We start from the raw sequence: 14,520 nt of genomic DNA, 5'->3' as shown, positions 1-14,520 counted from the left end.
ATGTTACTTGTTAATTGTAAATTTTGGTACTTGCAAGAAACTTGTAACATATCTTTGAACATAAACTAAAAGGTCGTTTCTTCCCCGGTTCCTACGTGAAAATCTTTTTCTTTACATTCCAATAAAAATTTACAATACAAATCTTTTAGTTACACTACCTACAAAATACTTAACGACACTACAAGGACAACGCCACTGGGTGCAAAAAACAAATTACATATGAATTACAAAAGGATAAAATACAAAGAACACTACAGTCTCTCTCAAATTAGATATAAGGCGAAAAATGTTTGCGAATAACAGCATACAAGATGTTTACTGCAGTTTAAGTAATTTTGCGTTATCGGATACCTCTTGCAAATATTTAAGTAGTACGAGAAATATATACCTCTTGCAAATATTTTGGGATACGTCCTCCCTGTAGTGCTGCCTTTGTCAATGTTAAAAGAGGTGTGCACAACTGGGTATATATATTTTCTATTGTGTTCTTTCGGACCCTTTTTCTGACATTTTATACTTCGAGGAGTGTCAGACGAAAGCTGTTAGTAATATGTTGTGAAATGTTTGCTTTTTTAAAGCCATTTTCTAATTCCTTTTTTAGAAGATATCTCGCATGTGCTTATTAACTATATCTAGTATGACCACTAATTACATTTACATTTAACAACCCTTTTGGGTTATACAAATGTCTGCCCAGTCAACTACAACGCTAAAATTTACTGAGGTGATTTCGACATAGGTTGTAAAAGGTTTCCGAATTTGCCTGCATCACAATAGTGTCTGGCGGGCTATTCCATACAGAAAACGATTGAATAAAAAATGAAAACCTAACAGCATCAACCCTTCCGAATTTAGGCACGATCTTCAATGAGTTAGAGTTCCTTGTCATCGAAAAAGTTGCAGGGGAAAAGAAAACGTTAGGGTCCAAAGCAACCTGATTTGTAAACATATCACTCTTACATGCATCTAAATATATGCATCAAGAAAGAAGGCACAGTGCTGGTTCCTACAACTTTGATAGCTTTTTAAGTAATTTACATTATCTCAGTAAAGCATTCTGCTTTTACAGAGAGAATAAAATCAAACTTGACCTTCTAAGCTTTAATCTAAACTCAAGCCATTTAACCTTCAGATTGATAGATTGATAAGAAAATAATTATGTAGCTGTCCAAAAATTCCAAACAAAAATAATGTGAAAAGCTTTTGCTTGAATAATATGGGTGTTTTGAGGTTTTTATCAGATTAAAAATGGAAGATTAAAGCAAAATACAGGGATGCTACGCCTTTGAATGCTTGGAGTTAATTGTAGCTACGGGTTGGGGGTTGGCTGGTGGAAGAGTGAAAGGTTTTAATCCTAATGACTATCGAGACTTTGCAGGCAGCTTTTGTTAATCCAAATATAACTTTTCCTGATATTCCTAATTAGTATTTCATGTTAATGATATCTTAAAAATCTATAACTGTTTGCCAAGGGATCTAGGGTTTTTAACAATTTTCCCGATATTTAAAGATTCTTCAGAGCAAAATAAGACATTTGATTCGATATATTTTATGCACCATTTCTAAAAAAATAAAAATGATGCTTATTTTTGTTAATGATTGCATTAAAAAAGTTTCATGGATCGGATCTTCAAAGGTTGGTATATCAGAGAAAGTTTCTTTGGAACAAGACATTGGAACGAAATGCTCCTTTACACTGCTACTGTGGCATCTAATTGCCAGATCAAACCCTTAATGCACGATTGGATTGACATCGAAAAATTGGATTGACAGCTGATTTTGAAAATAGAAAAAACTTCTCCAATCCTTCAAAGGGTAACTAGGGAAGGTTAAGTTACTCACTAACAAGGGCAGCATGCATATTAAGTAAGAGGCAACAGCAAGGAAGCATGTTACAATAATGGATCTTCTCCTATCACCATTCTGAAAGGAAGAACCATTTGTCAGTTTGGGTCTCCTTTTAAGCACTGCGTAGCATATCATTGAGTAGATAGCTCAGAGCTACAACTACATCTGTTGGGGCCCTGGCCCAAAGTTGATTGGGGCTCCTTAAATTATACCGAAAAAATTTTGTCAAGTGCAAAATACTTTGCTAAACATAATCATAACCAACCAGGTCAATATTTACAATATAGTTTGATAAATAAAAACTATAAGACACGAAAAAACTTATATTCATTTCACATTTCAGTACATCCCAATAAAACTATTCTTGCCCCATTCTTACTTAACAAGGCCCCCTAGCTCAATTCAAACACAAGATTGAAATCAAGAGCACTTTAGATGCGTTTCAAAATTTTATCGGGACCTCCTAAACCTAAGAATTTTAGGGGGCCCCTGAGCCCGGGCCCAGTGGACCCATGGGTAAAGTGTCACTGAGATAGCTACCATAATCGTGGACATCAGTGCTATATATCCTGCATCAACTAAAACGAAGTTCTTATGCATGCCTGAGCCTAAAAAATACACTGCCAGAATATGCAGTCGATGCGTATTACCTTCTTCTTTGTCACACAGGCTCTGTGCTTTAATGGCAACCACGCAGCGTAAAGTCTATCAACACCCATGCCATTTAATGTCACCGAGGAAGAAAATACAGAGAAATAAACCAAGGTTTGGGTGACCATTTTTAGATATTTGCTATTGTAACTGTCTATGGTCATCGTGCTTTCAAAATATATAACAAATATTGCCACTGCTGCTTCGTCAGCTATTGCTATGTTCAACAGCCATAACTCAAATATGCTTATTATCTTTCTTTTCTTAAAAAGCAGAGCAATTCAATGGTGTTGAGGAGAGATGCCACCAAACATATGGCAACAGTTGCATTCGAAATCATATCAGGTTCCGACTAAGGGATATTCGCTTCTATTTTAGTATTAAATGCATTGTTTAGTGGTTAGCAAACACACTAAGCGAGACGATTAATAATTGATGCAGAACACTGTATGTATCTCAAAATTGACAGTGGTAATTGAACGACTATTTGTACATCTCCAGTCTACAACACCATATAAAGATTGTGTATGTTGATGTTAAAAATGATGACCTTTCTTTTTCAGTCAAATCCTGAAAACTCGATACGCCTGAAAACCCACAAAACAAAACAAATTATGCACAGCTAATGCACAGCGCTGATTAACTTTTTTAGAAAAAGCCATTGCCCTTTCACAATTTGCTTGCTTAAGCTGCTTGCTCGGTTGTCAGGCAGTGATCTCATTAATGAAGCAAATCAGTTACCGAATAGAGAATCTTTTTTTGGAATTTCTTAAATTTGGCCACATAATCTGAAAGAACGGCATAAAATATCTCTCAATGTGCAAAATTAGTTAGACATGTTCCAAATTGGGCGGGATATGGCCAATGAAAGATTTTGAATTTGCTAACGGATTACTGCTATTCTTGCCTGGTTCATTAAGTTATGAACCAAGAACAAATTACAGAGGTTTGATGGGGCATAAGCCTGTGCTAATGTGGCCATATCTCAGCCAATTCGTTATGCCTTTAACTGGTTGTGGATATTCAGAAGTATTTCCTGATGCTCTTTTAGGTTCTGGGATCAAAATTCAGAAATTCTAAAAATAAATTTTTATGCCGTCATCACTTCGGTACTATATTGTTTTGCAGTATTATTTCTATCTGTTTATATGTGCATGTATTTGCATATTTAATTTTGTTGGAACAAGCGTAATGATTTTATGGCCCCAATCAGTGTACTGCACTCCTCAACAATAATTTTACTCTACCTTCTACCTTGAAATTCCTGTGTAAGCTGTTGTTTATATTGTCATGATGTTATTATAGAGCTGCGGCTACTGGGGAAATGGTGCGTGGGATTTGTGATAACATGAAAAAATCCGTTTTAAAAATGAGGAGTCTTTTGCCGTCAAGAGATTATTTCTTTGCAAACTTCTTAAGTTGTTGACACAAAAAAATGGCTCGTTCACTTTGTTGGCATATGGGACCTGGACATATGGGACCGGGACCTTGAGCAAAATATCAAGGGTTGCCCCTGCACTGAAATTATGATTCCTTGCTTCAATCTCGCTCGTACATGGCTTCGCCCATTCTATTCAACTCAATCGAAGCCTATTCAACGCCGCTCTTGATTTTTCTCCAACATCAAAATCCAGCCACCAGCCCTTACACCTATTTGTTCTGATATTGAAATTTTTGTTAAATTTAAACCAGTACAATTTATCTTATTTGAAAAGAACCCTGAATTCATTTATTAAACAAAAATTAAAACATGCACTCAAAACAAAAACTTTTGACTTAACAGCAAGGAATTCAAACGCTTTTAAAGTTTCGTAAACAAACTTTCTTAATCCCTCAAGAAGCCTTCTGAAAGATTTTTACACAAAACCTCGTGGATTTCAGCTTCTTCAACAACTCTCTGCTTTATTGAAAGAGTTTCTAAAGATTTCCATTGTCTTACAAAAACAAGTCATTTGATTTGGCTGGTATGATTCACAAAAAACCACATCTGTAACAAAGGCAACCAAACCAAATTTAGACGAGCCAGAAACAAATCGAGCTTTGAAATATTGAATAAAAATGAGAGAGGTATGTATCACAATAAAATTTCTATGACGCCCTGAGATTCTTACATCATAGCTTTAACATAACATAACGTAACATAACATAATACTGTTTTATTATGAAAAGAACTTGATTGCTTTAGGATTGATTGAATTTGGTACAGTGCGGACAGAATTCTGAGCAAAAAAGCAATGAGGTTGTGCAACATCACCTTGAAGTGATGAGGCTAAAAAACTTCAGTTTATTTTACATGTTTTTCCCTTTGGAAAACTGTTCTGAAACTGGATAGCCCTGGACGTCATTAAACTGAGGACATGAAATACTATAGATAAATTCATAACATTCTATTGCTCGATGCCAAACAGAGAGCAACAGATGAAGAAATCCAGATTGTCTTTGTTCAGGCCTGTGTTGAAGATTGTAGTTTCAAGAAAGAGTACCCTCAGCGATATTCTTATTTCCACTTCTTAAGCAGACAGGAAACTGTCAACATAACTTACAAATAGGTTCGCTGGGCAAATCCCATAGAGAATTAGACTGGTTAAATAATTTTGAAGGCTTTCGTCAGAGATACGTGACTGATGAAGAACTTCGAAGCCAACCTCGTTACCAAAGATGATCCATTTTCTAAAGTCGAATACCATGAAACAAAGTCAACAATGCCTTACAAAATAATTTGAGCATCCTCATAATCTTATTTACTCAGTTTCTCCTCTTAACAGCACCCTACAAAATTTTAGAATCCGACTAAAAAATGACGACAATTATTGAAAAGATTACTCTAAGTTATGATTAATTAGGCCATTAAAGAATCCGACTAGTCCGCCACTGCTAGAAAGATGAAACAAGAAGCTTCAATCCCGGACAAAGAAGCTTCAATCCTTCTCAAGAAAACTTTATGTTTTCTCTTTCCTTTGAAAAATAGCTTTCCCTCTTCCCCAATTCAATGTCGAATGCATGATTTTGAAACAAAAATTGCTTCGGTGGGAAAGGGGAGGGCTCGAATTTACAAGGGCAAGGTAAAGTAGAAAATTACAAAAAATGCATTTTGTCTCAACATTTTTGTCTGGGATTGTTGATGCTGATCTCCTTGATGCTGTTCACGGGAGAAGGGAATTATAAATATCAAAGAGAATCTTTATATATCAACGGGGACCGAGAAAGTAGACATAAATCGAGTCCTAAAAATAGATTTTGCGAAGTCAACACTTAAGAACTTTGTTAGATTAGAAAAATGGAAGACTCTTGACCTGCAATGTCATATTCGAGCCAAAAATCACTAACAATGTACGCAGAATGCTTTACCATCATCGCTGAAAATTGGCCATTGTTTCTATTAAAATGCTTGTCCTTGAAAAAACGCATAGTCTATGTTTAAAAGTGTGTTGTAAGCAAATGGCCTAAATTTGAAATGAAGGATGAGCAAAAGACATAGATATAAGTGTTTTCTGTAATGATCATGACTTTTATTCGATTTAATTTTATTTTAAGTAAATTATTATCAGAAAAATATCAGTAAAAGTAAATACAGAACTCGGCACACAAACAACCTATTTACCTCTTTCACTTCTGTGTATGCAACTTTAAAGCGGGGTTATTGAAGCGGAATGGCTGAGAGGCGTCAGCACGCCAGCTCATCCATAATTCTTAAAACGTATTTCTGGTCATCCACTGAATCGTTTTACTCTTGGTTCTAAGCAAGCTTGATTTTATTTCAATTATTTCAATTGAATAAGCATGGTAGCCCATTCAGCAGTGCTCGTTTGAAGGTGTCATGGTTACAACGCTTAACAAATTTTAGGCCAGTAGAACCTTATATTGCCAGTCGACTTGATATGTCTAAAGCAGCCATGCCATGTAGTTATCTTCAGAGGTCCAGCACAATTTTCATCATCGAGCTAAAGCAATGCTTGTATTTAATTTGAAAGGTTCCTTCTCACAGATGTTAACGATAGATTACATAAAGTTATAAGATTTCTTCATGAAACGTCGATGATTTTGGGCAAAATGTTAGCCATCTATGTCTGGAAACGAGGAGCAAACTAAACATTAATCATTCCCATTAAGACAATTGCTGCTTTGCTGTCTGAAGTAAAATTAACGAGACTACACATGTCAGTATGTTTTCAAGATGACTAATTGCTGCAACAGACAGTCAATACAATTGCAAAACCATAACAGTATTTCAAAGAAGAAGAAGTTTGTCAAAAATCGATGTAAGATAATTAGTTGATGTCGTTAATCCCAACTAAATCATTCCTGCTATGAAATAGTTTTTCACTTTCTACAGCTGTATTAAGTTGATAATTAATTTTCCTCTCTAATATTTTAGCTCTTTTCTGAGCAATACTTTCTTATTCATGATCAAAAGGACCTTCATACCTTAATGCAATAGACTTGAAAAATCAAGCACAAATTAGAGAAACATACCTGTTTGTTAATGATATGCCAGATTGCAGGTGTATGTAATCAGACATAAAGATTGCATTGCCGACCTCTGATTAATTAGACCGTCAAGGGATGTATTTTTTGTCTCGGTGTTCTGGGAGCTGATCAACAAGAGTACTGTTTCAAAGTTTGCACCTTCATGTGGGTAGATCGAGGCAATCTTCAGGGAATTTCCAAAGCGTCAAAAAGGTATGAGAAATTGCAGACAATACCTTTGAGCTCTTATGGACAATGACCGATAAATTTTTGCAATTCTTCTTGGATTCTGCCATAAAATATTTTAACAACTTGCATGCTTTCGCAACGTGAAAATTTAAGATATCAAGATTAATAATAAGAAACCATTTCAGAATACTGCTTGATTGATGGTTCTGTTTAATAAATATTGGTTCTTGTATTTGTTACAACTGTCACAAGCGTAGCAAATGGTAGTTTTGTCATACTTTGCTTCTTAGAAGATTTAAGCTGGTAAACTAGAATGTCTCTATCGATGAAGCGTATAGCTATATATCTTTTTTAAAATGTTCACATAACAAACCAGATAATTATTTTCGTCAATAGAGGCACGAAATGCAAATGAAAAGCTATTTGACATTTCAATACTTTGTCTATCACCTTTCCAAGCTAGTATGCTAACTGGGCGTTAAACATTCTTGACGCAACATCAAGTAAAAGTAAATAGAGTTGTCAAGTGATGACGTCACAAAAATATTTTTTTGAAATTTTTGAAATTTGTTCCGATAACCTGAAAGAGGATAATGAAAAACCTCTAAATCTGCAAAATCCGTTAAAGGCATTATGAACTGGTTGAAATATGACCAGATGAGCACAAGCTCTGGCCCCATCAAACCTCTGTAATTTGGTCTCAGTTCATAACTTTATGAACTGACCCAAAATAACAGCAATCTGTTAGCAAATTTCAAATCTTCTATTGGCCATAGCTCACCCGATTTATGGTGTCCTTTTAAGTTATGTGGTCAAAATTTGAAAATTCTGAAAATTTTGAAAATAGCTTTTTGTGACGTCAAACTTGAGAACTGTATTATAGCAGCGACACGATAACTGCGTTCTAGCCTCAATAGCTTCACGAAGAGAAAAATATTTCTAAACAAAATTCCGATGTTCAACCATTCTGCACACGAACACGACACATGGTCGATGTAGGGTGGATAATGAATAATGAAAGTTAGCCATCAACAAGATTAGTGCCCATCTGGAAACCAATGGTTGTAGCTTAAAAACATGCTATTAAGATCTATTGTTTAAGTTATTTGCTATTTGTTCTTGAAGTTTAATGACAGCCAGTGATAAGTCACAATTTAAAAATGACAAGTCATATATGAAAACGGTTTTTGTAGAGGCGTCTTATTGATATCAGACAATCGAATACTACAACCTGTTGTGCAACTGCAAGATATTTTTGAATGCTGATGCTGAAGTAGACGAGACGCGATAAATTTTGTTCTATGATGAAATTCTGACTAGAGATTGACTAGCAAAAGTCAGTATCGGCTCTCTAAGCTATAGATCCAATAGAGTGACTAACAGCGGCCGCATCAAAGGAAGCTGTGACAAGCTGTTGCTGAGAAAAAGGTACTGGCGAATTCTGATAAGCGTAAAATATATTAATCGAATTTTTCTTTTAAAATGTTCAACAGTAAATTGAAATTGTCAGGCAAAATCCCTGATAAGGCCTTTAGAATTAACTTACACACATACAATATCTAAGTCATTCAAAGACTCGTCAATTTTTATAAGAACTGTGTAATCCAAGAAGGATCCTTGCTAATAAATCATTCTAATGCAAGAATGCTTATGAGTTATCACTGGTGCCCTCTTTCTTTTGAATCCTCCCATTTATCGTTAGGCTTGGATGTCGTACAGGGTTGCATAAAACTCAAATTTGGCAAATCGTTTACTTTCCAAAACTACGATCACGTTCGCTCTCAGTTACATCGTCTTCCAATGCTATCATTTTGAAATCATTCATTCTCGAAGACAACAACTGCAGAATTCGCTTCTTTTGACTCTGTTTATCACCTGCCCAGCATGCAGCCTAATGTATAACTATTTGAAATAAAGAGCGTAAAAGAAATTGAAGACTGTATAAATAATTTTTATTAATTGCAAAGTTTTGTCATTTGCCGTATTCAAAAGTGGCTCTTTTGCTCTTCTTTGATGGAAACAAAGATTCTTTCAAAACAAGTGTCTATTGCAAATGGGAAATAAAGCATTTATTGTAATTGCTAGAGAATGGGCGTACCTGTTTTCTTGCACAAATTATAACTCAAGGCTTTTCTATTCTGTACATTTTCTTGCTACGCGTGGAAACTGTGCCCAGGCACATTGCAGCTCTGGCTGCATGGTAAGCTCGATGGCCTGCTTGTTCCTTCTTGCCATGTAATAAATATCATGTGATGAAATCTAATGGAGGTATCAGGCGTTTTCTTTCGCTATGTTATTGCAATCCCAGACAACTCCCTTTATTCGGTATATCTCCACAGCAACAGCAGAAGTTAGCACCAAAAATAAGAGCCAAGAAGTGATCCAGCTTGGAAACGAGGCTCTAAGAATTGCATGGTCAAGTGACGCAGTACCATTACGGTAAGGTCTGGGCTTGAATTTTGTGTCTTGTTCCTCTGTTTACTCACAAATATTCTTAAAACGTCTAGTATTTTCACTTAACTTGTAAAGTCTCGTTCTCTTTTAACATATACCTGTTTGAAAACTTGACTTTGAGAAATCAAAGATGAGAGTTGATATAGGGGATCATATCCTCCATTTATTTGAGATTCATGAGATTATTTAGGCCCTAAAGCACTAAAGCTATTTGTACGAAAAAACGATCGATATGGTGTAGGTTTTACTTGCACTAAGGTGAAACAAAACATAACTCATCTAGATGCATGTTGAAATTGTGTCAGTGCTTGTTTTCATGGCTTGTTTTGTACTTGGCAATAAACTTCAGCTGCTTAACATTTGACTGAATAGGCTAATGTTATCTGTTCTTTGCTGATGATATGCATGAGAAATTAGCCACTTGCATGAAAAAAGACTTTTTGATTCAAAATCTTGAGAGTTTTATTTTATTAGATAGAAATGCTTGCTGTGTATTGATGATTGAGTCTATATGTAATTGCATCTTTGTTTTTCGGTACGACCAGCTAAATCATAACATAGAACTGTTGTTAATGTTCACCCAATTTAAAATTTCTTTTAATCGTAGGTGCGACTCTGTTATTAATCGCGGGCAAAGTGACCTCAGTCATCCCCAGTGCTGAATTTCTTAAATGAGCATATTGTCAACAGTGTAATGTCATGTAAAGGGAAGGTTTATTCGTGACTTCTTTACATCAACAAGAATGCTATAATGTATGGGCCTCTACGAAGAATATCATTGATGCTGGCAACTTTCTATCTATTAAGGTAGGCAACAGCAATAAATCAAAGTAATTGTTACTTTTTTATTCATTTGTAAATGTAAAACAGTACGTTCAGGGGGTTTTGTAGCACTCAAACTAACAGGGAAATCCAAGTTTGTTTCTGCAATTTTCTCATAAGATGGCCTACGCATAACAAACAAATTGATCTGAATTGTCTGAGTCTACACCTCGTTTGAATTGCTATGTCTATATTCAAATTTTTATGCCACTTATTTGCAACCTCACCTATTATGGTAAATAGTCCATATGCGCACCTATGATCTTTTTGCCCTACAGTTCATCACAGCTAGGAAAGTGCTCTATTGCATTAAAAGATCCCTGGGGCTTTTTGTTAAAAGATAAAAAAGGTACAAATTTATTAGGGTTTACTCGTTCTCGTTATCAACGACCCACCATAAAAATGATTATTGGTAACAACAGCACTTTGGATGGGATGAGAGCACCCGCATCAATTGACAAGAAAAAGATTTAATGGGAATTCCACAATTTGTAAGGAAATAAGGTCGAGAAAACTACCTCAATTTTTAAATTTTTTGTTGATTTTTGTTTAGGTGCCTCTTTTTAGAAAAGAAAACGTAACACGAGACACTGTGAAAATGAACATCTAAATAGCCACAAGAAGGATTTCTTTATATCATCTACAATGAAATTGAAATGGGAATTGGGTCCTAATCATCGATAAAATCATTTCCATCAAAAATGTAAAATGATCATTTTCTTTTATCAGGGTGACCTTAGCTTTTTGTCATCTAAGAGATCGGTTTTTCATGAACGGTTTTTTATTAAGGGATGCGTATACTCGCTTATTGAAGATATAAAGGCACAGACAGGTTGAAAGCATGCCTGAATTAATTATTTGCAGAAAGCAAAATTATATTTTCCTATTATGTACCCGCGTAACGAACCGCGATATTCGCGTGATGAATAATGAATCTAGCATGAGAGGCGCTGGGCGGCACATTACCTTTGTAATGCACATTATGTGTGTCCCTAATCACAGACTTCCACTAACTAATCTCCATTTGCTACCTACATCATAACTAGAGCTTACAACATTTCTAGTGAGTTCCGATCCTGTTTTATGTATGTATAAGATCAACGAATAGGAAGAGCCTGGATTCAGAGTCAGTTTGTTTGATTTCGGATGCAGATATCCACATACAACATTTACATTGATTATTAATCATAAACGACGCAGATGGGTTCGTCAAAGATAAGCCTTTCCTCTTCAATTCAAAGTAAACTGAATGCTTCCTAGCTAAAGATTTAGGACACTGAAAAGCTAATCTGATCGAAAAGCTCTTGTCCCTCCACTTTAAGTGACCACACCTCGTTATTCCTAAGCTTGCATTTACAAACAGTTGACGAGTCTCTTCACACTAAGCAAAAGTTTGGCCATGGCAAGGACTCGAGCCCCGACTTCAGATCTAAATTCAGTGGTCTTTATCACTATTCTCCCAAAATTCCCAACTACACTATTCTGCGCATCCTACTTTGGGGATTTCATTAAATATTAGGATATAGATTTCAATAAATACATCAAAATATTTAAATAGAAGATTTAGTGGATCAAGCAAAAGACAATATTTTGCAAACCATCTGGTCCTTCTTCACCACTTTCTTTATTAATAATTTTTTTTTCATTCCTGGGAAATTGTCACATTTTCCCTACGTCTAAATTTGATTATGCTACTTTGATCTTTACGAATACCCTCAGCTTATATTGCCGTCACCAAAAATACCATTTGGCTAGAATATAAACCACTAAACTATTAAAGCTAGCAGGGCATGATAAATTAATAAATATTTCTTAGAGGCGTATGTTCTGTGAGCAGAAAGAGTACTTATAAAGGATAAAAAATCTGAAAAGGGGCAACGTAAAGTCAAGAGATAAAGGTAGGACACTTTCTAAATTTTTTAGGCTCCCTGGTCTATGGGAGCCTTCAGCTCGATCGTAGTGTCAATGATATAGTTAATTTGATTTATCCTTAGGTTGGAGTATACAGTCGCAGATTCGCGGTACGGAATATGCAATCAAAGCAAAAACTTGGAAGAGGATCCCAACTGTATTTTGCAAAAGTTACTTCAAGGCTATGATAAGCGCCTGAGACCAAATTTTCCAGGTATCCTCTAGCCTCTATCTACATATATGCTTCTAGCAGTACTTTTTAATTTCTTCATATTGTTGACCTTCATCTCGAACAAATTTTGAACTTTTGTAAAAATCCTTTGGTGTGCTTTCTATGGAAGATCACGAGGAAGTTGACATAAAAGTTTCAGATGACATCCCGGCGGCAGAAGGGTTCTTGCTTGGATCTAGTCGAGATGCTCGAGGATTAGGAACGGCCAAAGAAGGAGTCAGGGAGTTAGGGAATTGGAAAATCGGGGAGTCGGGGAGTCGGGGAGTCGGGGAGTCAGGGAGTCAGGGAGTCAGGGAGTCAGGGAGTCAGGGAGTCAGGGAGTCAGGGAGTCAGGGAGTCAGGGAGTCAGGGAGTTAGGGAGTCAGGGAGTCAGGGAGTCAGGGAGTCAGGGAGTCGGGGAGTCGGGGAGTCAAGGAATCAAGGAGTCAAGGAGTCAAGGAGTTCGGGAATTTGGAAGTCGGGGAGTCAGGAAAATTGGAGAGTCGGGGAATTGGGAAGCTGAGGAGACAAGGAGTCAGGGAATTAGGCAGCCGTTAGGCAGGGAATTAGAGAGTCGGGGAATTGATGTGCCGGGGAATTAGGGGTCAGGAAATTGGGGAGTCGGGGAATTGATGAGCCTGGGAATTAGGGAGTCAGGGAATTGGGGAGTCCGGGTATTGATGAGCCGGGGAATCAAGGAGTCAGGGAATTGGAAAATCGGGGAGTCGGAGAGTCGGGGAGTCAGGGAGTCAGAGAGTCAGAGAGTCAGGGAGTCAGGGAGTCAGGGAGTCGGGGAGTCGGGGAGTCAAGGAATCAAGGAGTCAAGGATTTCGGGAATTTGGAAGTCGGGGAGTCAGGAAAATTGGAGAGTCGGGGAATTGGGAAGCTGCGGAGACAAGGAGTCAGGGAATTAGGCAGCCGTTAGGCAGGGAATTGGAGAGTCGGGGAATTGATGAGCCGGAGAATTAGGGGTCAGGAAATTAGGGAGTCGGGGAATTGATGAGCCTGGGAATTAGGGAGTCAGGGAATTGGGGAGTCAGGGTATTGATGAGCCGGGGAATCAGGGAGTCAGGGAATTGGGGAGTTAGGGAGTCAAGGAGTCAGGGGACTGGGGATTCAGGGAATGAGTGATTAGGGGGGTCAGGAATTGGAGATTCGGGGAAATGAGGAATCCCAAAATTAGGGATCCATCACTGCGACGTGTAATAACAGTAGATTTCTAAATGTTATAAGCACACTTTTGATTATTGTTATTGTGCTATTTTAAGGCCAATCATAGTACTGCATCCATCTAACTGATTCAAAATATTTTCGAATGCATGTTTGAAACAAAATGTAAAAAAAAGATATAAAAAGTCAGTTTCAACTACGTAACTAAATGTATGATACATACCAAAAGTCATTGTTTTGCCCAATTACAGAGGCGTTTTTCATCGGAAAACTTGTAGCTTACTAAACCTAAAACTACTTGTATACCCCCTTCACTTCTCTTCATCTTTAACCATCCATGGTAGAAGCATTTAAAAAAATATTATATCATTATTATATCATATCATATCATTGCATGTCAGGTATTATATCATAAATATCCTTTTTTCCTCTAGGCCCACCTGTAGTTCTTCGTGTGGAATTTCTTCTTTCCAATATATTTGATATTTCAGAGGTTAAGAACGTAAGCAGATTTTTGATAATTGTATTTTTGAAACTTTTGAGCTTCTTAACGTGAATGACGTTATCCCCCAGCATTATAAGTCTAACACTGTGGTCTCAGTAAAGAGAGCGTAAAAGATCTTCTAAATACCATCATTTTAATCAAATGTCGGAAAAATAAGCTGAATACTGTGATCAAATAAAGACTTAAGTCCTATGCAGACATCGTACTTCAACATTAATAGCTTCCATTGACAAAAAAATAACAGAGAAAAATCAGTTTTTAGCTGATATAAGATGCAGATCTCGCAGTCAAC

At 36.6% G+C, this 14,520-nt stretch overlaps 1 protein-coding gene across 3 annotated transcripts in view; it reads left to right on the top strand.

The window, feature by feature from the left end:
• Positions 1–4,043: 4,043 nt before the first annotated feature.
• LOC135686796 (glycine receptor subunit alpha-1) overlaps positions 4,044–14,520 on the top strand; it is a 41,508-nt gene continuing 31,031 nt past the window's right edge. The window contains exons 1-5 of one of the 3 annotated variants that reach the window (XM_065203135.2): positions 4,044–4,566; positions 9,495–9,594; positions 10,217–10,416; positions 12,426–12,556; positions 14,158–14,225. In XM_065203135.2, the coding sequence (XP_065059207.2) occupies positions 10,361–10,416; positions 12,426–12,556; positions 14,158–14,225 (255 nt within the window). In that variant the 5' untranslated portion in view covers positions 4,044–4,566; positions 9,495–9,594; positions 10,217–10,360. Of the gene's footprint in view, positions 4,567–5,908; positions 7,180–7,213; positions 8,584–9,494; positions 9,595–10,216; positions 10,417–12,425; positions 12,557–14,157; positions 14,226–14,520 lie in introns of those variants that run through there. The other 2 variants (XM_065203136.2, XM_065203134.2) reach the window with 2 other exon arrangements.

This window comes from Rhopilema esculentum, chromosome 6 (genome assembly GCF_057945365.1).
Source record: "Rhopilema esculentum isolate cy_ngs chromosome 6, ASM5794536v1, whole genome shotgun sequence".
NCBI classification, from domain to species: domain Eukaryota; kingdom Metazoa; phylum Cnidaria; class Scyphozoa; order Rhizostomeae; family Rhizostomatidae; genus Rhopilema; species Rhopilema esculentum.
This window is presented reverse-complemented; position numbering and strand designations above follow the sequence as displayed.